Source organism: Rhinoderma darwinii, chromosome 4 (genome assembly GCF_050947455.1).
Source record: "Rhinoderma darwinii isolate aRhiDar2 chromosome 4, aRhiDar2.hap1, whole genome shotgun sequence".
NCBI lineage: Eukaryota > Metazoa > Chordata > Amphibia > Anura > Rhinodermatidae > Rhinoderma > Rhinoderma darwinii.
The window spans coordinates 239,461,617-239,488,963 of record NC_134690.1 but is presented as its reverse complement, the minus strand read 5'-3'; the positions used below and the strand labels follow the sequence as shown (position 1 = coordinate 239,488,963).

The following is a 27,347-nucleotide window of genomic DNA, read 5'->3' as shown; positions in this document are numbered from 1 at the left end:
GGCTGCACGGACACCAGAGGTGTTGCTATGGCAATGCCAGTGAGATAAATATTGTTGTTTTTTTCTGCTCTGCTTTTTGCATCGGTGATTTTAATTCGGTGCGTTCGGCTGCTATTTCCTGCGGGTTCTGGGGCGGATACACTGTGTACCGCAGCATATCTTAACTGTGTGAATATACTCTTATGATTCAGCTTCAGCAACTCCGGAGATCAGCTGTATTTGCTGAAGGGAAGCAACGGCCAGCCATTCATGTGGCCACTGCTGTGGAAGTCTAGTATTACATATCCTCCATTCAAAAGAATGAACGTTCATGTAATATATGGATGGCCGGGTCCTCCAGTGCAGGAACCGCTCTTTTGTTAGCGGCTTTCTGCTTTGGCAGATAGAGGAGAGTACTAAGACAACTTCTTTAAAGATTTTACAACATGTTTAGTTAATTTTAGGAAGGTAGCGTTTTCAAAATGCCTTAAATGCCTTCGATAGTGGAAATAATGCTTCTGGGTTTGGAAGCCCAAAAATATTTTACTTGAACCAGACATATATAGTATATATTACATCATATCATCATTTCAATATCCAGTTGCATTTATTCTTGTTTGGATTACCTATCTGTACGAAAAATGTTCATGATGGATGTTTAGTCCATTGCATGTCTGATAATGGAGTGCACTCACCCAGATTGGCAGTTTAGGTAGACCATTAGCCCTGGGCTGTTCCCAAAACTTGAGCCCTCCTTCTCCTCTGCCGCCTTGCCATGCCGTGTCTATAGTTAACACTACCTTTCTGTGCAAGCATTGTCAAACGTCTGTGTCCGTTACATACTGACAGTTTCCAGCCATCGCTGACCGCATCACACTGTGTAGGGACTCATCCTCCTGACAAGAGGAATGGTAACACCCATTTGTCTATTAGTCCTAGAGTACACAAAGACTTGTTGTGGAGTACAAGGATTTCCTACAACATACAAGGATTTCCTACAGCCATGCACTGCACCCCTAAATATAATAGTACTATACACAGTGCCACTGAATATAATCGTATCAGACCCTGCATCCTTGAATATAAAAGTACCATGCACTGCACCCCTAAATATAATAGTACCATACACTGTGCCACTAAATATAATAGTACCAGACCTTGCATCCCTGAATATAAAAGAACCATACACTGCACCCCTGAATATAATAGTACCATACACTGTGTCCTTGAATACAACAGTGTCATAAAGCAGCACTCACACATACACACACACACACACACACACACACACACACACACACACAGCCCGCTGTAGGTATTGCCACTCTCAATGTCCCCTATAAATAGTGCCATTTACATTGCCCCTGTAGATAGTGACCCTCATAGAGCCCCCTGTAGATAGTGCTCTCTATAGTGCCCCCTGTAGATCGTGCCATTCACAATTCCCCCTTTCGATAGTGCCCCACATAGAGCCACCTGTAGATAGTGCCCCATATAGCCCCCTGTAGATAGTCCTCCCCATAGAGATCCCTGTAGATTGTGCCCCTATAGAGTCCCCTGCAGATTTTGCCCCCATAGTGTCCCCTGTAGATTGGTACCCCATAGAGTCCCCTGTAGAGTGTGCCCCATGGAGTCCCCTGTAGAGTGTGCCCCCATAGAGTCCCCTGTAACTAGTGCCCCCCATAAAGTCCCCTGTAGATAGTGCCCCCTGTAAATAGTGCCCCCTATAGAGTCTCCTATAGATAGTGCCCCTGTAGATGATGTCATCATTACTAAAGCGCCCAATGATGAGGAAGGGAACGCATAGTTCCTGTGCCTTGTCAGGCCACGCTAGACTAATCATTTGTATCCGCATGAGAAGGATGCGGATACAATTGAGTTTAGGGTCCCGCTGGTTTAGGGTCCCGCTTCTTCACAGTTCTCCAAACCAGCTTAATTTTAACAACCGGTTCGAGAGTACCGGGTTGAACCAGCTGGATCCCATGGGCCCCCTAGGAGCCCCAGAACCTGGGCGGCCACCCAATCCACCCCAATGGTGATCTGCCATTACTCCTCATTAATATTTGCTTAATCCCTGGAACCATTGTTTAACTTTACCAGAAACATTTAAGCATTTTTGATATTTCTGTTATCTCAATAAAATTCATCTGTATGTTATTTCTGAAAGTACTTGGTTCCATTCATTTACAAACAAAAAATATTCTAAACGATACACTTTCTATGTCTGTATACACAGCAAAGAACATATTGTTACAAAGCTAGAATTATACAATTATGCTAAATCATATTTCCTTGTAAACCAGACTCCCCTTCATGTTACTTTGGACTATGACGTTCTAAAAATAACTACAAAGCTCCACAAGTTTAAATAGAACCTTAAAAACTTGTGGAATATCTTCCTTTACTGTAAAATTGCAGTAAAACCTTTCAGGAAATTACCAGTTCACTGTCCAAATTATTTTGTTCTTCAGAAACCTCATGCAGGAACTACACTTGCATTATTTAGCTACCATCAACCTTATTTTACACTGCGGAGAGGTGTGCTAGTTGCAAATTTTTCCACGGATATCGGCAAATGCGGAAACAAATCTGAAACAAATAGGACATGCTCATGCTTTGAAAACCATGTGGATATTTTTCATAGCAAGCATGTTATGGATTATGCATTGTACTGTACTTTAGTTGCAGATTTTTGAGTGCGGATTACACACGGAATGTATGCAATTAATCTGCTGCACACATGGCCTTATAGATTATGGGCTATGTATCTAGTTGATCTTCTGATGTCTCTGCTACAGCTCTAGATGGATATGCGATACATATCTGCATATTAAATGATTTTATAAGTGGTTTGTATGGCAGAATTGTTTTTTAGTCTAAGCCCTGGATATCACTGTAACTGTCCAACTCAAGTAATGTGCAATAATCTTCATGTTATTTGTCATTTTATAGTTAGTTATTCATACTTATACTTAAATACATAATGCTTAGTTTTCTCTCTGAATACTTTCTTTTAGACAATTATATATGCTTGCCATCTTTTTAGAAATCGAACAATTAAACTTGTTGTTTCTTAATATTTTTCCATTCCATTTTGCAGCCGTATTTACTGGATAGAATCTTGGGAAAGTGGTAACCGACTTTCATTCTACGATATAAAAAATGACACACTAGTAAGTGTTTTGGAATATCATGAGAAAACAATTCCTACTACAACAAGTAGTTGTGATTGCTATCAGAAGAATTGTCAATTAGGAACAATAATAACTTTGGATACTACAGATAAGAGCAACCCGTACATATTCTTCTTATGTAATTTCACAACTATCTGGGCCTCTGATTTGGATGGATGCCATTGCAGGAAAATAATCAGTCTTCCCCTTTTGCCTGGTAAGTGTTTCAGCATTATTATAAAATTATAACTTTTCTGATAAGATTAACTGCCTACTGCCTACGCTTAGAAAAACCTTTAAAGACAAGTAACTAGATTATTATGGGAGACTAGATGGAATCTGAGGTCTCTCTGTGTATACATATACATGTGCGTGTATATATATAGTGAAGGAAATAAGTATTTGATCCCTTGCTGATTTTGTAAGTTTGCCCACTGTCAAAGACATGAACAGTCTAGAATTTTTAGGCTAGGTTAATTTTACCAGTGAGAGATAGATTATATATAAAAAATAAAAAAAAATTACATTGTCAAAATTATATATATTTATTTGCATTGTTTTTCTTGTTTGACTGTATATGTCTCAAATACCTGACTCAATACTATATTCCACTGTGTGCTGATTTCTGTATAGGACCTTGACACCATCTGTATAGTTGTTAGGCCCACCACACTTTTTTCTTTCTCCGTTTTATTGTGAAGGTTACATATCAGATTTTATGTTTGTATATTTTAATTGGATTAATTAATAAAATACGTACTTTTTATTGTTCATTGAAGGTCGTGTCTTGTCCTTAATTCCAAAGTCAATATCGAGGGGAGATATCAAGGGGGGTGATCAATGTAATTTATTTTATATTGTAGAAAAATCCCATGAGCTAAGACAAAAAGAGTTATCTTGGTAACTGTTTTATTAAAGAGGTTTAAAGGGGGAAAATAAAGGCTCTTTTTTTTCCAGCAACAGCGCCACTCTTGTCCATGGGCTGTGTCTGGTATTGCTGCTAAGACCCTATTAATCTCATACAAGCTAATTAACATTTTTTTGAAAGGGATGCATACTTCTAAATTGGTTCGTTTCTTGAAGCTCTTATTTTCTAACTTTGGAAATCCTTGGAAGTCCATAACTTTTAAAATATTTCAGTCCTGCATTTGCAAAAAGCGGTAACCAAAATTTTCTAAATGGTCTAGCTATTTTCTACTTAAGTGTACATATTACATTGAGGTTTTCACTCAACTGTATCAAAAATATTTAACTTTACCTAAATTATATTTCTAAAAGGTCCATGGTGAGAAATTGGAGGGTGGAGGTTGGTGTGTGTGACCGTGAATCATAAGTGCATGCTGTAGGGTAAATCTTTGTCACTGATTTTAGTAAAGAAGTTCAGTAGAGCCTGCAAAATACAGTAGAGTGAACCTACCATTTTAGTACTTGAACTAGCACTGGATTCGATAGTACAGTTGATTTTCATGCTTTTGATTAAATCTACTTTGTTTCGCTTCTCTATACAAGGTGCGACAATAACAAGTCTTTCAGTGGATAACTATTTCATTTATTGGAGCATCAAAGACAATGGAAATACAAGTATTTATCATGCAAGTAAAAGTAATACAATTCCAAATGTGCTTCAAACTTTTTATGAAGATGTTGAAGTTACAGCATATAGCACCACTCTGCAACCCTTCCCAGGTAAATAGGTCAATTCATGTGCTGTTTATACTAATAATACTAAGAATCAGCATTGCCATTATCATCATCCAAATGGAGGGTGCAATAAAAAAATTAAGTGGAGTGCTCCTTTAAAAAGGCTCTGTCACCAGATTATAAGTGCCCTATCTCCTACATAATCAGATCACCGCTGTAATGTACATAACAGTGGCTTTTATTTTGAAAGACCAATCAGCGTCATACACTTCTCAGTGTTCCAGCCCAGCTTCTGTCACTGCACAATCACGCTGTAACAATGGCCTGGAAAAATGAGAAGTGTATGACACTGATTGGTCAGCGTCATACACTTCTCTTCACAACGCCCAGTTGGTAAAAAGTAAAAACACGCCCAGTTGTCTATTAAGAAAGTAATTAGCATAAATTGAAAATTGCTCATAACTTGGTCAAAAATGATCCTTTTTCAAAATAAAAACCACTGTTATATGCATTACAGCACCGATCACATTATGTAGAAGATAGGGCACTTATAATCTGGTGACAGAGCCTCTTTAAGATGTCCTTTGGTACCTGGCCCCAAGATGTTAGCAGCAGTAAGTTGCGAGGTGGGGCCTTTATGGATCGGACTTGTATTTCTAGAACATCCCACAGATGCTTGATCGGATTGAGATCTTGGGAATTTGGAGGCCAAGTCTAAACCTTGAACTCTTGGTCATGTTCCTCAAACCATTCCTAAACAATGTTTGCAGTGTTTAAGGCGCATTATCCTGCTGAAAGAGACCACTGCCATTAGGGAATACCATTGAAGGGGTGTACTTGGTCTGAAGCAATGTTTAAGTTGGTTATACTTGTGAAAGTAACATCCACATGAATGCCAGGACCCTGCTGAACATTGCCCAGAGCATCACACTGCCTCCGCCTCCTCTGACAGATGTTGGCGTGCCCATTGTAGGTGCTTAGGTTTGTGTGTTCTGACACCTTTCTATCATAGCCAGCATTAACTTTTTCAGCAACTCGTCCTACAATCCCTCTTCTATGGGATTGCGCTGGACGAGCTAGCCTTCGCTCCCCACTTGCATCAATGAGCCTTGGACGCTGTTACACTGCTTGTCCTTCGTTGGACCACTTTTGGTAGGTACTAACCACTGCATATCAGAACATCCCACAAGACCTGACGTTTCGGCGGTGCTCTCACCCAGACGTCTAGTCACCACAATTTGGCTCTTTTCAAAGTCATTCAAATCCTTATGCTTGCCCATTATCCTGCTTCCAACACATCAACTTCAAGAGCTGACTGTACACTTGACAGGTGCCATTGTAATGTGATAATCAATGTTATTCACTTCACCTGTCAATTATTTGAATGTTATTGTTATAATGTTATGGTTTTAATGTTATGTATACAGGTGTTTCATTCAGTCCCATTGCCACAGGTGTAAAAAAATCAAGTACTTAACAATTCAGTATGCCTTTACAAACATTTGTGAAGGAATGGGTCATTCTAGAAAGCTCACTGACTTTTAATTGTGGTGCTCTAATTGGATGCCACCAATGCAACAAGTTAGTTCGTAAAATGTCTTCCCTTCTAGATATTCCACGATCAACTGTGAGTGGTATTATTGCAAAGTGGAAGCGTTTAGGAACCACCGCAACTCAGCAATGAAGTGGCCGACCACGTAAAGTTACAGAGTGGGGTCGCCGAGTGCTGAGACGCATAATGCATAATGCTCAGCTGATTTCCACACAAAAACTTTGCGCCAGGGGCTACATAGCATGGGTTACCATGGCCGAGCAGCTGCATGAAAGCCCTACATCACCAAGAACTATGCCAAGCATCGGATGGAGTGGTGAAAAGCATGCTGCCACTGGAATCTCGAGCAGTGGAAACATGTTCTGTGGAGTGACGAATTGCACTTCTCTGTCTGGCAGTCTGATGGATGAAAACACAAAAAAGGCCATACTCACCAAATGGGCAGGTATAAGCCCAGCAGCCATTTTTCAGGTCTTATAATGCTGGGAGGGCATGGTGTGCTGGTGTTTAGCATTGCATGCAGGGCAGCCCGCTCTGATAGCATGGGCGTTATTAACAGGCTGCTATTCGCCAGTATATGCTGTGCCTCACTACTTGCACACTATCCCTCCATGTCTTACACACTGCACTCACTCCCTATGTATCACTCATAGTTGTGACCCCTATGCACTACTGCCCCCTATATTCCGTATACATTATTATCACTTGTGTATTACACATCGTATTTATTTTCTGCACTACACATTTATATCCATGCCCCACACACCACTCCCCTCAAGGCTAGTGGGAGTGGCTATTATTATTTAACATACCTGAGCACTCTCCTTCATCAGCATTTTTGACCTGTCTGCGTCCTGCTGGGCTTATACCTGCCCAATTTGTGAGTATGGCCTTTTTTGGGTTTTTAATCTTATTCTATGTCCCATTTTTTTCTGTGGTGTAGTCTGATGGACTAGTCTGGGTTTGGCGATTGCCAGAAGAATGTTACGTGAATGACTGCATTGTGCCAACCGTAAAGTTTGGTGGAAGAGGGATAATGCTATGGGATTGTTCAAGTGAAGTAAACTCTTAGGCTGTGTTCACACTGAGTTTATTGCAGGAGGAAAATTCTGCCTCAAAATTCCGTTTGGGATTTTGAGGCAGATTTTGACCTTTCTGCATGCCGTTTGCCCCGATTTTCACTACGTTTTTCGCTCGGGCCCATTGAGTGCTACGGGCAAAAAACTCAGCGAAATAAGCTTTCTCTGCCTCCCATTGATGTTAATGGGAGGTCAGAGACGTAAATGCGGGAAGATAGGGCATGTCCCCTCTTTCTCCCGCGAGGCGGTTTTACCGCTCGCGGGAGAAAACCGCCTCCGCCTCCCATTGAAATCAATGGGAGGCATTTTCAGACGGTTTTTGACAATTTTTGTGGAGCGGTTTCTGCGCCCAAAAACTCGTCAAAATACTCCGTGGGAACAGCGCCTTAATGCTTCAGCATACCAAGACATTTCGGACAATTGTATGCTTCCAACTTTGTGGGAACAGTTTGGGGAAGGCCCATTTCTGATTCAGCATGACTGTGCCCCAGTGCACAAAGCAAGGTCCATAAAGACATGGTTGGTTGGGTGAGTTAAATGAGGAAAAACTTCACTGGCATGCACAGAACCCTGAACTCAACCCCATCGAACACCTTTGGGATAAACTAGAACAGAGATTGCGAGCCAGGCCCTCTCATCTAACATCAGTGTCTAATCTGGCAAATGCTTTATTGGATGAATGGGCAAAATTCCCACAAACACAATCCAAAATCATGTAGATAATTCCCAGAAGAGTGGAAGCTGTTTTAGCTGCAAAGGGGGATCAACTCCATATTAATACCTATGGATTTAGAATGGGATGTTATAAAAGCTCCTGTATGTGTAATGTGTAGGTGTCCCAATACTTTGGTCCATATATTGTATATAATATACTTCTGAATTTAATTATACTATTGAAGCAAGTATGTTGGTTAATAACTTTGTTTTTTTTCTTTATAGACAAAGGTTGTCTGACCTTGGCTTCACAAATTAATAAACCCGTCATACTGAGCACAACAAATACAAGCATTACATTGCATTTTCCTGCAATTGAGACTGAAGTAATCTGTCCATTTATAATAAGCTGTACTCCAACATACACAGTTATACATAGAAAACATCTGCTTGCTGACTACATAGTTCCAACCTACTCCACAGATGTCAATAACACAAAATTAGTAAGATGTGTATTTATTTTTAAATACAAATGTATATATATATATATTAGATTTTGGTGCAGTTAAAACGGAATAACTTCAGTATTTTCTACATTAGTGAAACAATCTATATTAAATGTAAATTGCTAAGATTCAAAATGCATTGTTCTCAATTTTTTTTATGACAACAAGACAGTTTTGGATGTCTTCCTGCAATGGCAGTTTCACAAAAATTACTTGTATTTGGCTTATGTTTGAAATATTGTTTTCTTAAAAATGGTTGGTGTATACACTTCTTTAGCTGCCATGCACATTAGATATTTCTCAGTGGACAATCTGATGTATCTTGTCGGGGAAGCAAGAGTTGGACAGGTTGGATTTTAACCCATCAGAGCCTTTGTTTCCCCAGGAGATGAGGGCAGCATGGAAAGTACTTATCTTAAATATTAGACATTTAAAGGGAATGTGTCTTTAGAAAATGCCATGCTGTTCAAATCAAGTTTTTATGTTCAACATATTTTATAAGAATTTGTAGTGATATTTTTTTTAGTGTTCCATGTTATTATCTATAGTAAAAAAAAAATCCTGAAATCTTGCAGTTTTCACTATGACCATTGAGCCTCATAATAGAGTGACTCACCTCCTCCCCCTCCCTCATAGTTGGACTAGGGTTACTTGAACCCACCAGAGGACATGATCTTGAGGGCCAAACCTCCATCTGTACAGAATATTTGCTCATCTACTTTTATTTGCATTGTAATCTTTGTTGCTATCATTGCACACAGAACAGATAATGGATAAGTTCTAATAGATTATTTATGAACCATCCCAAAATAAATAGACCATAATGACAAGTGGTTGGGTTGTATATTGTTTGATCATTGGGGCCCTTTATTGTGTCAGAGCCAGGGCCCACCAGTGGATCCCCTGGTACTCTGGTATGCCAGTCCAACCGCACAAAAATAAAAAATGCTTAATACATTAGGTTGTGCGTGCATTATGTAAATGACCCAACACTCCGCAAAAGTTAGGTCCAAACTTTCTGGAAGGAAAACACAAATATTAAGAAAATTGCATGACTTTTTGTTATACAATGGATAAGTTTTATGTGCGGAAACCAAAATGACCCCTTTAGGCAGATGTAACTATGTAGATATTCAGTCTGAATTATATAGGTTTGCATCTACCTTGGTGGCGTCAAATGTGTGTCTTTTTTTTTATTTTTTATTTTTTAAGAGTGGGGGTGTGAAATACGTTGGCTTATAGTGTTGCGTGTGAAATATTACCTACCATACTTAATGCATGTACTCGGCATGATATTATATATCAATAGGAATTTCAGGAGCAGTTAGCAACCATCCCTCGGTTGCAGCCCTTCTCCAACTATGAATTTGAAGTATATGTGAGAAACTATTATTTATTTCTGCTTGATCAACAACCATTAGGAGCCACAGTCAGTGGAAAAACAGATTATGGGGGTAAGTCATGTATTGGGAAGGTTTCTTACAATGATGTTGATATGGTTTTATTCAGTGGCGTAACTACCTCCGTAGCAGCCATATTCGCTGCTACAGGGCCCGCGGCGTGAGGGGAGCCGTGCCGCAGTCAACAGTTTGCTATGAGGCCCAGTCTTTCCTAGTTACGCCCCTGGTTTTATTAGTAGTTTACAATATAAAGTCTTCTCTGATGACCAGTGTACAGTACAATGCTTCTACTGGTGACATACATCTGCAGAAGCTTAAATAATGCAGTCTAGGTCTTTAATATTATGTTCATTTTATTTTTCTCCAGTGCCTGAAGCAGCCTCAATTACAGATGTGACCATTTTATCAGATTCTTTAGTCAATATTGCATGGACAGAGCCAACCAAGCCAAATGGACCCCTTGATATTATTCGATATCAGATTAAGGCCAACAATTTGCCTCCCAGTCCTGATTCTCCATTGAGAAAAAGTGAATTTCCGAATGAGGTCCTATTATGGTTTTTAAATAATCTTCAAGCTGGAACTGTTTATGAGTTCAAGGTACAGTAAAATCTATCTATCTTTCTATCTATCTATCTATCTATCTATCTATCTATCTATCTATCTATCTATCTATCTATCTATCTATCTATCTATCTATCTATCTATCTATCTATCTATCTATCTATCTATCTATATCTCTATCCAAAGAACATAGCTCAGCCATCCATGTTTATTGATTACTTAGGTCCTCACATTTCACCCAGATGAGGACTGGTGTTCTGAAAGTAATATGGTTTATGAAAGAACATTTAATGCACCAATGGCTCCACACAAAATAGTTCCAGGAAATATAAGTTTAGTACTAGAATGGAGAGCTCCAGAGGTATCCATAGAAGAATACTGGTTTCAACTAAAAGAGGTAAATATTTATATATATCTCTGGGTTATAATTCTTGTTCCATGTTCAGTCTATTTATATCCATTGATTTTCTTTTTTCTCCAATTTTTTCCTAACAGTTGACAGGGCACAATTTGTTTACACCAACACATCAACCCTGCACAAATGGATCAGTTTACACCTGCACCCTTATGGGCGTTGTGCCAAATACAATCTATCAAGTACAAGCCGTGGTTGTGTTTTGGACTGGAGCCCAGAGTGTTTCTGGTCCCACAAACTTCAAGACATTAGGTTTGGAGTACTTGATTTGTATTATGGTATCAAGGGATAAATTCTAAGCATGTTTCTCCAATAACATTTTGAAACACTAATACAAAAGTAAAAACAGTGATGTTGTGAATCTTAGACAATTCACTCCATTTTATGAACTACACGAAACAATTGTAATGTAAAATGCTTGTAATGGGCAACCTCACAATTTCCGAAATTCTTGTATTTGATATATGTTCTATGTGGAACACTTGGGAGTTATTGTCTCACTATATTACAAAAGAACAACTCCATGAAATGTATAACCTTTATTGTGCTTAGAGTTTAAAGAAAAGTGAAGCTGGCCTTTCAGTATGTATATATACGGTATGTGCATATGTCTGGGGACCTGATATTTATTGAATAAAAAACCCTCAAGGTTTGTTTACTGAGTAGAAAAAAAAAATAGGATTTGGAAAAGTAGAAAGAATTTACAGTTTATATCTAATAAAAAAGAGCATACTTTAATATGTCCTTGTAGCTAACAACTCATTTTTTGCATTTAAATTCAGAATGAATGTTTGTTAAAAAAGGTTAAAAAAGTGTTCTCAAAAAAATAAGCCCTCTCTTTGTCATTTTTGAAAAGCATTATATATTATGCTCTTGTATGTGTCTGTTTTGGAGGAAATTTGGTGTTAACCCACAATGTTTTATCTGTTCTTCAGCTGGTATTCCTAGCAAACCAGGAATTCCAAAATCTGTAATTGGAGATGACAATACCATCCAGTGGAAAACTGCCATTGATAATGGCAGTAACCTCACGTATAATATACTAGAGTACAGGTCAGTATACTACCATAGCTTACTCTATACAGGGCAGCAATGTTTATATCGTCAACTCAACTTTTTCATCAAGGGGTAAATACCTGAGCCTGGACATTGTAGACCTGTTACTTGCCGCTCTAGTGGAAATTTTTAAAGGTTTCTTAAAGGATACCATCTATAAGTACCGTAAGGAAAACAAACATAAAACAGTATAAGTATTGGTTTATGATGGATCAGTCTTGTCAAACATTTGGAGGTGAGATCTGCATAGGACCTGGGTAAGCCTGTGGATGTTTGTTTAATGCAAATCTAGATTTGTTATAAGCTACTGACATTTTTCTACATATGAGTTGGTACATAAAATGAGAATGTCTTATTGGATTATTAGCTAGCACAAGAATAGAAAAAAGTGTCATAATTGGAATATACTTCTATTGGGTCACTGTTACTAGTGGGGTAACACTTACGTCAGTACAGGCCCCTCTTCTTTTCAATATATTTATTCATGATAAAGTATATGTCTTACAGAGTAAAATTAATATTTGCAGATGATACTCAGCTGTGTAGAATAATGGCCTATTTATATGTATGAACTATCATTATAATTCGTATCTTTGCGTGATTTTAAAGCGGTTTTCCCATCTTGGACATTAGTGGCATTTCCACAGGATATGCCATAAATGTCAGACAGATGCGGGTTTCACCTCTGGGACCCGCACCTGTCTATAGAATGGGGTCCCCTTACCTTGTGCTACCTTCTCCTGCTCTCGCTGCTCTCCGGCCACTAACTGATGAGGTGGTCAGGAGCACGGAAACAGTCGAGCGCACTGAGCAGCGCTGTCTCCGCAACTCCCATTGAAGTTAATTGGAGTTACGGAAACAGCGCAGCACAGTGAGTTACGCTGTTTCTGTACTTATGACCACCTTGTCAGTCATTGGTGAGAGAGCAGTGAGAGCAAGAGAAGGTAGGATGGGGGTCTGTAGGCCATGTTCTGAAGATAGGAGTTGGGACCCATATCTATCAGTCTTTTATGGCAGATCCTGTAGATATGCCATCAATGTCCAAGATGGGAAAACCCCTTTAATCATAATTTTCTATAAAAAAGCACTAAACGCTCCAGGATAAACAGTAAAACTATTGCTAATTGTTGATTAGAGTTGATCAATGATGCATAAAAATCTTTATTATCGTTTGAGAAGTTGATAAATGGAAATGTTCAAAAAAAATCTAAATTGCAAAATATGAGATTAAGAGGCTTGTATCAAACTTGTTCAACTAAATTGCATGCTACCAGCTCATGTAAATGATTATCGAAGGCGTGAACACATATATATATATATATATATATATATATATATATATATATATATAGTCAGGGAATAGAAGGCTCAAGCATGGCAGAATTTTAACATGCTCTTTCCTTGCCAGATAAGTCGCTGCTGTAGGGGTCTGGCAGCAGATTTTTCTCCTCTCTGCATTGAAATAAACATGCGCGCTCGTCTGAGTGTGCATGTTTATGGAGGAGTCGGGAGGAATAGCTGTTGGCTGAATGAGGGTTTGGTCGACTGCTTTCTCAAGTGTATACCTAGCTTTAAAAACAGGGCTAAGTTAGCAAACTGAACCTGTGAACGAAAAACAAGCTAAAACTCTGCACACCAACATGGTGAATTTAATAACGTAAATGAGTCACCTGACTTACATACAAATTCCTACCATTTCCCGATTTGAAGCTGGTGACTTGTCTTTTAATATTTTAGTTTATGTAGGAAGAGTTTTGAAATAGAATTCCAAAAAAATAGATTCAAATAGATTTAGTGTGAACGAGAAAAGTTAAACTGTAAAAAGTATAACATCTTGTGCGCAAATCCATGCACATATTAATATACGTAGAACTAGAGGATTCTAGGAAATCCTGGCCTCATTCCAACATGTTATACTACTGTATTTCAAGAATCCTTCACTATCATTTTTATATGTTCCGGAATAATAATAAATAATTTCATCTTCAGGCAGGTTACTGATATTAAAGAGTTAGTTCTGTGGAAACTGGCTTACAATGACTCATGTGGTGACATTTGTGTATGGAAGTCTAGAGATTTGGGTGGAACTTTCCAGTTTAGAGCTGCTGCTGCCAACATGATAGGTCTTGGAAATTACAGTGACATTAGTGAAGATATTCTGCTGTATACAGGTAGGTACGAATTCATCAGTAGACCCTTACTTATGATTATTTTCAGCATGGCCATAACTACCAGGTTTGTAGGCATTTCAGCTGTCCATCTTCAATCACAAGGAGGTGTAGTTAGTAATATCTGAGGATGATGGAAGGCGAGAGTGGGGAAATTAATGTAGATTACTTGGAGACCAAGGAAAGGTGGAAAAGACCTGTGGAACAGAATGGCAACTACAATAATTATAAGCCATTTATGTCCTGATGAAGCAGTGTCCTGTTTCAAGTTTTCCTATATTTATTCTGATTTTCAGGGCTTAACCTAAGACAATCACGGGAAAGCCCTAAAATGAATCTGAAATTAATTAAACAGCATATAAAGAGGACCTGTCACCTCCCCTGACATGCCTATTTCAGTAGATATTTCTTCATGAAATACAAATTCTGTAAAATATTTTCTTAGAACTCTGCATTGGGCCTTTCCTCTGTTATTCCTCTGAGAAATGTATGCATAAATTGACAACTGGGTGTTACCATTCCCCCTTGTCAAAGGGGTGTGTCCCCACAGTCTCACTCTGTCAGCACTGATTGGACAGTGCCAGTCTGTGTAGGGACACACCTCCAACTGGTAACACCAAGTTTTCAATTTATTCATACATTTCTAGGAGGATTTCCAAAGGACTAGCGCAATTTAGAGTTCCCCAAAACGATGCTCCAGAATTGTAATTTTATGAGGAATACAATTATTTACTGAAACAGACATGTCAGGAGAGGTGACAGGTCCTCTATACTACATATGTAATACTAACGCCAAATTGAAAGTCGTATGGGCAGTAGACATTAATATTAGGAAATTTGATTTCCAGCCTTGTGCTTTTATTCTGTAAGCTTCTTTATGACGTATCATCATAAATAACATGAAGGAAAATGTGCACTATTACTCAATGTACCAAGATATATATTTGGATGCATCATTCAGTATTTCCATTATAAGAAATCTCATGGATGCACACAAACAGCTTCTCCTGCCAGAAACAGTACATTTCAGTCATCTTTTTGTCCTGGAGAGATCAGGTCATTTTGGAATTTATTATAGGCTTTTCTTGTTGGTGCCTCTCAGTCAGTCAAAAGACTATAAACAAGACTGAAATAAAATGCATTAGGTCTCATTTATAGAAATTGACTAATAGAAAAACTGGACGTGTTGCCCATAGTAACCAATCACAGTGCAACTTTCGTCCCATTTTGAGACGAGTTTAAAAAAGTTGAGCTGCCATTGGCTGCTTTAATGATACAAACAAAACCTAAACTAAACCGAAGTTACAGATGTAGCCGTCTTTACCTTGACTTTTAACGCATTAAATAAACAATGGCTAGATCTCTTAACTTGACTTTTTCAATTAATTTTCAATGGCTTTTGTTGTGTGATATCATGCTGCAGCAAGTTATCAGAGTCAAGTTAAAGATGGCTACATCCGTAGGTAATTTATCAACGTGCTTAAAAAAGAATCATTCCTTCATCAGATGCCTGAATTGGTTAGCTCGATAAATAAGGTCAAATATCATCATAGACAGGTACAATGACTGCAATAGACAAATATTAAAGAAACATTTTTAGATTAATAGATCTTAAATATTTATTTGAAACATTGCCAATGAAATTATTGCATACACAAAAATCATATCATATTATTAAAAGGGTCAAAGCAATAGTGTTTAAACACAAAAAGAGGAAATGTAATTCTTTCTGTCATGTGACAAAAGTCTTGGAATAAAGAAGTCAGATTTGCAGCTTGATTAACCATGGACAGAGCAAAGCGATTACAAATCCGCCATCAGATGATACATCAAAGTAATCTCCTTATCTAGAAGAGACAGTCTTTGTTACAGAGCTTATCTGCTACTGAGCCTAAGGGTGCAGTCATTTATATTAAGGGACTATTTCCATGTTCATCTTTATTTATTGATGTGAAGAAGGCGGAAAATGAATGATATGTACTTTAATAGGAAAGCACTGGCACAAGATCTATACCAATAGACCAACTTTTTTTTTTTCTTCCTCATAATCAGGTACTTTTTATTAGATGTTTCAGTTTGTGCAGCACAATATTTATTTTTTTGTTGTGGTTCATATCTAGTAACTCATACCTGCATTTTAACACACAGGTTTCAAACTATATATAAAATAAAAATACAAAATACTCATTTATAAAATCTATAGTTCTCAAACAGATGAGTAGGCAACTTTAAAAAATCCACTGAATGACAGCACAGCGAGATCATGCTGTGCTGTGTGAGTAAGTCCCAGAGAAACTTTACCGAAGTGTCGGGAGTGTGAATAGACATCGGGTCCTGGCTGGAGGTGATGTCTATTCACTCTCAAGACACTTCGGTAAAGTTAATGTGGGAGTATGTGACAGCACAGCGTGATCTCGCGAGATAATGCTGCGCTGCGAGTACTGCTAAAAATGAATGGAGAGAAGTGTATGACGCTGATTGGTCAGCGTCATACACTTCTCTTTATAACGCCCAGTTGGTAAAAAGTAAAAACACGCCCAATTGGTCATTAAGAAAGTAATTAGCATAAATCGAAAATTGCTCATAACTTGCTCAAAAAATGATAGTTTTTCAAAATAAAAAACACCGTTATCTACATTACATCGCCGATCAGATTATGTAGGAGATAGGGCACTTATAATCTGGGTACAGAGCCTCTTTAATCATTTGGATGGATTATGGGATTTTCTTTCACCTGTTGGGACCTACTTCAGTGGATGCTATTTATGAGTCATCTTTTTAATGAAACAAAATTATTTTTTCCTTTAATTTGTGCAAGTTCCGTTCCCTTTTAGATTGTTTCTTTTTGATGATAAGCCCTATCAAATTATACCTAAGGACACATTGTCATTCCTGGTTGGAGGTGTTATAGAAGGCTTAAATCTTTTGTAAAAGACAGGGGGATAGGTTGAAATCCTATAACATTATAGCAAAATTAGCAATGTAATGTACCTATATCTCATTAGACAAGACACAAAGGAAAATTACAAGACTAGAGTAAAGGCCCTAATACATAGGCCAATGATTGTGCAATTGATCGTTCATATGAAAGCTTGTTCCCAATCATTGCCCTGTCTAATAAGGGCAACGATCAGCCGATGAATGAGCAAATACAGAATTTATGCAGAATTATGCAAGAGTATAGACAGCAATGTTCCACTGTACCAGACCTTTACTTATTTCTACACATTATCCCAAAACACATCTCAACATCCGTGACATCTCACACATTTGCTATGGCATTATGATCTTTGCTTTTACTATAAAAAAGAAAGGCGTCAATGTAATGTTTGCGGCAATAGTGTTTATTGTGTATGAAATGGCAACTGATAGTATTCTTTTTTTTTTCCAGAGGATAGATCATTTGATAATGTTGGGATTATTGTTGGCTCTATCTTAGGTATACTTCTTGTACTTCTACTTTTGACTGTTTTTGGTAAGTACGTGAACTGCAGCTACTGGATTAAACTTCACTTTACAATTGCAACTGAAATTCACCTTGTGAAAGTTTAATGTTTTTATTTGTTTCTTAGTTACTTACAAGAGATTGAAACAGAAACAGAATAAACAAAGCCAAAACAAAGAAAACATAGGTGTCGTACCTGAGGATAAAGAGCTTGCCAAACTTCGTGGATTGTCTAATGCTGTTGGTTTGGCTAATGGTTGCTATGCTATAAGGTAAAAAGTATATAACTTCAGATGATATCTGTTTGCCCATTTGGGATCCAGTGCTCATCAAGCTTTGGTCTTGGGGTATTCTCTGTAATAAAGTAACCAATATAGTAATTGTTAAATTTGCTTCCTTATAAACTGATCCTAGTTTGCGTATTTGTGTGTTATAGATAAGGAAAATTACATTTTAACCCCGTCAGTGAAAAGTAACCATTGGGATTGGATACATTCTGAGAACTCAATAAGTAAATAAATCTGCTGAATAGTAAATTTATAATAATCGTACCACAATCTCACTTCATTATGGTTTTAGGCACTTTTTTTTCTGTTTTTGACTACATGGCAGCCGCACAACAGGTGCAACACGTGGCCTCACCCTTTCCACAGCAGACAAATTTCAAGAAGATTGAGGTGATGATTCACCACAATTTCCAATGCTAATCACCAATTAATTGTAATATCTACAACTTTTTCAGATTTGGTTAGTAACACAAGAGGGAGGAAAGTGTAGACTTTTACCAAAAGGTAGAGAAAATGGGACTAGGAGGAGATTCAAATACTAAACACTGACAGTAAAGGTAAAAGGACCCCCATGTAAGCTCCCCTTTGTCAATGTAACAAACTCCTAGCTCTATGCACATTACCACCCTTTCTGCTTATCAGCATTCTATCCTGTAGTTCAAGCACATGTCCTGGCAACTTTGCCCAGGACTGAGAGCCATCTTCTATAACTGCTTCATGGATGTAGCCAGGGGCATAACTATGAAAGACTGGGCCCCATAGCAAACTCTTTACCGGGGTCCCCCCGGGTGCCACAAGCAGCCCCCCTGTAGACAGTGCTATATAGCCCCACCTATAGACAGTGTCACACCCCATTTGTAGATAGCGCCCCCACCTCCCCTTGTAGGTAGTGCCATACAGCCCCCTGTAGATATTGCCATAAAGCCCCCACTGTATATAGCGCTATACAGCTCTCACTGTATTAGAAAATGCAGCACAGCCCCCCTTAGTAGAAAGTGCCACACACAGACCCCTGTAGATTGCGCCCCACTTAGCCCCCTGTAGATAGAGCCACAGCCCTCCCCCTTGTAAATAGTGCCACACAGCTCCCCCTTGTGTATAGTGCCACACAGCTCCCCCCTGTGTATAGTGCCACACAGCTCCCCCTTGTGTATAGTGCCACACAGCCCCCCCTTGTGTATAGTGCCACAAGGTAATGGCGCATCCTAGAAAGTTGTATCAGCCAGGGAGATGTCACTCAAACATGGAAAGGTGGGCTTTGGAGGCAGGACTATGTGACTCTTCAGGATAGCGGCACTGCCCCACGACCCTCTAATGAGTAATTAGCATATAGTGTGCGTCGTTTTAAAAGTGGATTTTAAGAATTTTGCTGCATCTGAAAAAAACATACAAGAGAATGTTTGGAAATATTGTCAGGTCATATATTACCGCATGGTGTCGGTTCAAGGGGTTAAAACTACCTGACAGATTCCCATTAAATATACAAAGAATTGAGACCAATTCCATCTGCCCTGCAATTTTGTTATTATAAATATATCCTATATAATTACAGATCCAGAACGAAGCTCTGACATATATACAGTACCAGAAGCAAGCTCAGTACATAAATACAGCACTAGAACCAAGCTCTGACACATATACAGCACCAGAACCAACCTCAGTACATACATACAGCACTATAACCAAGCTCTGACATATATACAGCACCAGAACAAATCTCAGTATATATATACAGTACCACAACCAAGATCAGTACATAAATACAGCACTAGAACCAAGCTAAGTACATATAGACAGCACCAGAACCAAGCTCAGTACATAAATACTGCACTAGAACCAAGCTCTGACATATATACAGCACCAGAACAAAGCTCAGTACATATATACAGCACTCGAACCAAGCCCATACATATATACAGCGCCAGAACCAACCTCAGTACATAAATACAGCACTAGAACCAAGCTCAGTACATAAATACATCTCCAGAACCAAGCTCAGTACATATATACACAGATCCAAAACCAATCTCATATGTATATACAGCACCAGAACCAAGCTCAGTACTTACATACAGCATCAGAACCAAGATCAATACATATATACAACACCAGGACAAATACAGCTCAATTTAGTGCAACCCCTGCCGTATAGGTTTGTACGGAGTAAAACTAAAGCTCCCAGCATGGCCCGAACAATGGTGAGGATATGCTGAGAGATGCGGTTTCACCCAAAAAAATTATATCATAATCATCTCGCTGCAGATCATACAGTGACTACAGTGCTGTTTAGAGGCAGAATAAAGATTTACATTAAGTGACTCATCTGTGACGTCTCAGATTCTAGTTCTTTTCTTTTCCCTCCGGTCCAGACCTCTATGATGGATTTCTACCGGCCATGACCCATTTCTGCAGTTTTCCGTTCAGATGTCTTCAGCTTCTCACTTTTAAAACATTTCTGCAACTATAAACAAAGTAAAAATTCTCAACACCTCTTGCACCTCTAACTATAATAGCGCCATACACTGTGTCCCTGATTATAATAGTACCATAGACTGTCACACACACACACCGTGCCCCCTGTAGATAGTGCCCCCATAGCCACCGTGCTGCCCTTTATATAGCTTCCCCTATAGGTAGTGCTCCACGTATAGCCCACCTCTGTAGACAGTGCCCTACATATAGCCACCCTGTTGCTAGTACCCCACAGGTAACCCACCCCTGTATATAGTGTCCCACATATAGCCCACCCCTATAGAAAGTGCCCTAAAAATAGCTCCCCCATAGATAGTGACGACATATAGTCCACCCCTGTATAGTGTCTCACATATAGCTCCCCCTGTATATAGTGCCCCACATATAGATCACCCTGTAGATAGTACCCCACATATACACACACCTTGTAGATAGTGGCCCACATATAGACCCCCCTGTATATAGTGGCCAACATCCCCACATATAGACCCCCCCTGTAGATTGTGCCCCACATCCCCACATACAGACCACCCCTGTAGCTAGTGTCCCACATCCCCACATATAGACCCCCCCCCTGTATGTAGTGGCCCAGATATAAACGACCCCCCTGTAGATAGATCCCCGACTATAGATAATGCCATTAACAGTTTTATGAGAGGAAAAAAACAAAAAAACTTGACATACTCACATGATCCCGTTCCTGTTCGCTGGCGATGCAGATCTGCTCTCTTCTGAGCGGGTCTGCAGGAGCTGAACGAGCGTCGTCCAATGACGCTGATTGGCGGGACAGAATGACTTGCCCCGTCAATCAGGGCCTTACAAGCATGGAAGCAGCGCGATGACGTCATTGCGCCGCTAGCCAATCAGCGTCATTGTAAGGTGCTGGATGCCATTCAGCGCTAGTGCATGTATTTGGCTGTCGCTAGCACCGGGGCCCCCTCCGGTGCTAACGACGCCTACAGGCATGAGAGAGCCTGTGTCGCCCGGCCAATACTTTTTGGAAGCTCGGCGGCGCGGGCCCCATAGTAGCGGCGCTACTGCTGTAGCAGCCATAATGGCTGCTAGCGGCGCCACCGGGCATATGGGGAGGCATGTCGGCTGGCGGCACGGGCCCACGGTAGTTACGCCACTGGATGTAGCCTCTTAGCCTTGCTCTCTTCCAGGCTTCTATTTGAATTATTGCCTGTGACCACAAGAGTTAGGTCTGTTAGGAGACTAGACTCCATGGTCAATGAGAACCAAGAAATACCCACGGAGGGATTTAATTCAATAATGATAGTGCAGTGTATAACATCAAACTATAATACAATGTTTCAGTCTGTGTTGGTGGCACTATAAAAAAATCCATAGTAATGACCAAGTAGAACTTGGTGCGTTGAACAAATACAACTAGAGGAACACTATAGAGTGTAAAAATGATCAACTTCAGCACAAAATGTAGAAATATAAAAATATATAAATGTTATTACATTTAGACATGACAGAATAAAAAGATGAGTCACACAATGAAAAGGCGTCAACCTATGCTAGACCAAAACAATGAATAAATATAGTAAGCATATTTACACATATTTATTGCAGAATGCAGACAAATGTATATTAAAAGTCCAAGAGAAACAGCCAAGCCATATGTAAAATGTATCAAATAGTTGCTAGATGTGAAATGATAATCAATATATGCAATGGTGAAATAGATATGCCAAAAACACAACAATAAAGGAACTAGTAATTATGTACTACAGAGGGCTGAATCATGCCAAACTGCCAATATAAGATGACTGACAAATGTAGAGAATAGTTACATACCAAATGTCATGGTCGCACACAGGGAAGACGCCCTCACCCGACGCACGTTTCGGCGAATGCCTTTGTCTGGGGGACGCCCAGTCATCTTATATTGGCAGTTTGACATGATTCAGCCCTCTGTAGTACATAATTACTAGTTCCTTTATTGTTGTGTTTTTGGCATATCTATTAAACATTGTCTTTAATGTACATTTGTCTGCATTCTGCAATAAATATGTGTAAATATGCTTACTACATTCATTCATTGTTTTGGTCTAGCATAGGTTGACGTCTTTTCATTGTGTGACTCATCTTTTTATTCTGTCATGTCTAAATGTAATAAAATTTATATATTTTTATATTTCTACATTTTGTGCTGAAGTTGATCATTTTTTCACTCTATAGTGTTCCTCCATGGTCAATGTGACAGGAAGAGGTCATGTGGACCATAAGGGGGCATCACACAGAAAAATGACCACAATCATGCTACATCGCAGGTTGTAGCTGCTACATATTAAAATTTTATTTTTTCACTGAATTTAAAGGGGTTGTCCAGAAATAGAAAAACATGTCTGCTTTCTTCCAAAAACAGTGCCACACCTGTTCATGGGTTGTGTCTGGTTTTGCAATTCAGCTCTATTAAAGTGCAGAGGTGCAATACCACGCACGCACGCACGCACGCACGCACGCACGCACACGCGCACACACACACACACACTCACACAGTCTGTGGACAGGTGTAGCACTGATTTATTTTTGTACAAGGCAGCCATGTTTTTTTAATCCTAATAACCCCTGTAAGTAAGAATTCTTAAAAATTAAAGTCGTTTGTAGAAAATATACGTTTGGATAAGCCAGTTTAATTATAAAGCAGCACCAGATAATGCTTTAAGCATGTTTTCAATGCTTTGGCCCTAGGCGCAGTTATTATTCCCTATGCATGCCCCTCTTCGACCTGGTGGTCAGGCTGGAACTTTCGGGTGATATATACTTACTCGGGTTGGTTCCAAAAGAACAGCTGCAATTACCAAATATTGTAGGAGTCACAATGTGACTAGTCAACAGTATTACTTATATCCGTACTTATTTTCACAGTATTCTTCCAACAAAAAGTGAAATGGAAAACTTGCCCAGCTTTCCTCGAGAGGATTTAGAACTCTGTATTTTCTTGGGAAGTGGAGCATTTGGAGAAGTATATCAAGGCATTGCTAAGGATATCCTTGGACCAAGAACTGGAAGTCAGAAAGTCGCTGTAAAGGTATAGTTCTTATGATAGAGATTTGTTGTGGGTTTGCGCAACACAATTAATAAAGTATATATTCTATATTCCAGTGAAGGATTTAGGTCTAATTTGGATTTGACACATAGTTAACAAAATAAAGATCTTGAACAGGACTACCACAGAATGATTAATGGGAATGTATCATGTATTTAATCTTAGTTTCATTAATTAGATTGAAGTATTGTAAATAGATGTTAAATAATGTGTTTGGACTTTTTTTTAATGTTGTAGCTATTTTTTTTTTTAATATATAAAACATTCCCTGGGGGTGGCCATATTAGGCCTACCTCATATCACATTTTTTCTTCTGTCTGAGGTATATGTCTTCCTCCGATGGAAGGCTGCAACATATCCCACTGTATACAGTGGGACATGACACCTGAACCCCCGGGCAGTGCGTGACCTGAAGCGCTGTGTCCGGGGAAGCTTCTGATGTCACTGTCCATATATAGACAGTGTGATGTCAAGAGCTTTTAATGTTGGCCAGATCATTGGAAGTGTTTTGTCCGGGGACTACGACCTTGGGGACGCTTCTGATGTCACTGTCCATAAATGGAAAGTGATTGTCACAAGCTGACAATGCCGAAGTCCCCAGCCAGAGCATTAGTAGCGCTCTGCAAGGGGACTCTAGCGTTAGGGAAGCTCCTGAAGTCACTGTCCATTTGTTGACAGTGACGTCAGGAGCTTACCCCAGGGCTCGATTTCCTGTGCCAAACGCTATCTGATGCTCTTTTGGGGACTCCCACACTTGGGAAGCTCGCTGACGTATATGTTTAAAGCATACCTGTGATGGATGCCGTACAGTTGTATCTCTCACACATAGGCTCCCATGTTAAAAAAAACGTATACCGCGCAGTATATGTTTTTTTGCTGGATCCCTCAGGATGGAATAGCGTATACTGACTTATACCAGCCCAACAATCGTCGGGTTAATGGAGCTCTATGGACACTTGTAGAGCGTGGGTCGGGAGCTTTCTGGATGAACATGCTAAACGGAAGGCCAAAACGTGATGTAAACTAGGCCTTAGAGACACACACTTCCTTACTATACTTCCTGTATAGTCAGTACAGCAGGGTGTTTACACTTTATAGCAGCTGAAATGACTGGGAGACAATTGACAGAGAAATATAGACTTTTAAAGTTTTCAGGAAGTGATGGAGTTCAGTTCGTTCTGCAGAGACCAGGGGAGATGCATGTAGAGCCTAATCTGTGTATATAATGTAAGGGTCATATTACACTGCCCGACGAGGGCCGTGTAAACGAGCGCCGATCAAAGAGACAGGCTGTTGATCGGCACTCGTTTGCCCCTTTCACAAAGAGCTATTATCACTAATGTATGGGGACGAGTTCTCGTTACTCCGATCACTCATCCCCATACATTTCTATCATGTCGGCAGAGCATCTCCCTGTTAACACAGGGAGATGTTCTGCCGACAACGATAATATTTTAGTTTGCGTAAACTATACAATAAGCCGATCAACAAGCGTTTGCTCGTTCATCGAGTGACTGTTGCCATGTTTACACAGAGCAATTATCAGGAACAAGCGTTTTGTGAACGCTCGATTGCTGACAATTGGCCGGTGTAAAAGGGCCCTAATAGTGTTACTATCCTACATTATCTAGACTTCCAGTAATACAATAAAGCTGTCATTAACTTGCCCAACCTCTAATAATAATGATTCCCCTCATTCTGTGCCTGTTTATAGTGAGCTACAAAGAAAAGAAAATGTCAGCTTTTGACTTTTCAAGTAGCTAGTGTGAAAACTATAATATTTAAAGATTTTTAAAAAATAAATAAAAATGTGTATTTTTAAAAAAAAAAAATGTTTTTAATTAAAACCTGATCTAACTAATATGTAATGTTCTAGTGATATATTCTCTTTAATATGAAACTCATATCTATTAAATACAAAGTAGTGGCATTTTTTAACAATATGCTACAGGTTAGTGTTCATAATTGCTGCCAATTCCCTTGTATTAAATGCTTGGCATGTGCAGACACGAGTACAATTATAAATTAGGGACCTCCTAACAAAGTCTGTCACCTAACATCTATATATTAACAATGTACAGGTGAAATAAATGATCAATGATCCTCCTATATTGTGGGCCCCATATGACCACATGAGCCATAGACATATCAATATCTGTATTTACAGCGCTAACTGTAGTCACTGTCATGGATGTATTTAATAATTTATGTTGAACAGACTCTGAAAAGTGATGCAACAGACCAAGAAAAAGTCGAATTTCTGAAGGAAGCCCATTTCATGAGGTATATTATCTTATATTAAAACAATATAACCTTATAAACACTGAATTTATGGTTCAAAATATCATGTTAAAAGGGTTCGGACCGAACCTCAAATATTTTAATGCATTTAGGACCAGAAAACTTGAGTAAATAGACTGTTAAATCTCCTCCATTTCTTCTCTCTGACTTTGCTGCTTCGGGGATGCAAACAAACATTGTTGTATGGTATCCAAGGGAGAAATCCGTGCTTTTACACAAAGTGCTAACACTTTATCTTATTGGTCTCCTAACTCCTTGCTGCTACTGCTGTGCTCAAGAATAAGCAACTAAACATATTAAAAAGAATGGGGGTTACAGCCTTAGTCAATGTAAATTTTTTTGGGCACATAAAAAATTCTGTATGTTAAAATTGTAGAATATGACATTTTAGTCCAGTAAGTGGCTTCACCAAGTTTAGTGTTTTTGTTAGGGTTTGGAGTATTGTAGGTAAGCCTATGCAAATAAATTAAATTCTCAAAATTATAAATTATTATAAAAATATTTGAAATATTGTTATAACCAGGGGTGGACATTCCATGTATGCAACCTTTGCAGATGGACAGGGACTCAGTAGAAGCAAATTCCTACTGTCCGTTAGATTGCAAGAAAGAGACTGAATTAATGAATTTCATAGCTCACAATTATTGGTGGATTGTTAGAGAGGGGGGTGCTCCATCAGAAGCTATTAGAGAGCTAGGGGCCCATAAACTGTTCTGGTACAGGGGCCCTCTGCTATAATTGTCTGCCCCGGTAATAACATAGGTTATATGGAAAGGACTATGGGCCATATTTATGCAAAGTGTTATTTTAAGGTTAAGCTTCTGTTTGTAAAAACAATAAATTTATTTATGACATGCGGCAAATTTTTAAAAGATATTACATAGATGTGAACTTGGTGCATCTGCCATTCTTTATAAAAACACTTTTACATTGTACACATGGTCTGATCTGGTGGTGGCAGTATATCTGGCCATTTCCTGCTCCATATTTCTGCTCCTCGGCTCAAAAGAGATATGATGTCGAGTAGAATTATTTAGCAAAAAAATCTATTGTAAACAAAATTTACAGATTCCTTTTTTTAACTGTTCCAATTAATTAGTTGACATACTAATATACTGCCATTGACTACACATAAAGGGTTGTCCACTAATGATAAATTGATCATAGGGTGTCCTACTTTTTGGACCCCCAGTTATCAGCTGTAATCTATTGGGGAACCTGGCAGCGAGTGTAGAATTTCCCTGCAGCACAACTTCATTGCAAATGAAGCCTTGCATGGTTTTCCTTGTAATCAATGTGCTGTCAAAATAATGTACTGTCAATATAATCCATGGTTTTGCTGAAGGGAAGACGCTCTTTGTAGCTCTCTTCTTTCGCTTTTAGATGAGTGGCGGACGAGCATGCACTGTTTATGAGAATGACGAAAATAGCCGAGTACTGTACTCGGCTGTTTTCAGCATTCCCATAGACTTTGAGTAGAGCGTCAGCACGCAGGCTCGTTCGCCGCTCCATTCAAAGTCCTCCTCACAGTTGTCGAGCAGTGAGGAGGAACAGGGGGTTTGGAACTCACGTTCCCATGATCGGTGGGGATCCC

General features: G+C 39.1%; 1 protein-coding gene across 1 annotated transcript in view; it reads left to right on the top strand.

The window, feature by feature from the left end:
* The window catches only part of ROS1 (ROS proto-oncogene 1, receptor tyrosine kinase), a 223,311-nt gene that overhangs the window by 131,240 nt on the left and 64,724 nt on the right, over positions 1–27,347 (top strand). The window contains exons 23-35 of the mRNA XM_075863703.1: positions 3,080–3,369; positions 4,662–4,838; positions 8,364–8,581; positions 9,894–10,038; positions 10,352–10,584; positions 10,772–10,945; positions 11,044–11,215; positions 11,899–12,016; positions 14,009–14,190; positions 17,579–17,662; positions 17,760–17,904; positions 23,272–23,434; positions 25,671–25,735. Of these exons, the coding sequence (XP_075719818.1) occupies positions 3,080–3,369; positions 4,662–4,838; positions 8,364–8,581; positions 9,894–10,038; positions 10,352–10,584; positions 10,772–10,945; positions 11,044–11,215; positions 11,899–12,016; positions 14,009–14,190; positions 17,579–17,662; positions 17,760–17,904; positions 23,272–23,434; positions 25,671–25,735 (2,166 nt within the window). The remainder of the gene's footprint in view (positions 1–3,079; positions 3,370–4,661; positions 4,839–8,363; positions 8,582–9,893; positions 10,039–10,351; positions 10,585–10,771; positions 10,946–11,043; positions 11,216–11,898; positions 12,017–14,008; positions 14,191–17,578; positions 17,663–17,759; positions 17,905–23,271; positions 23,435–25,670; positions 25,736–27,347) is intronic.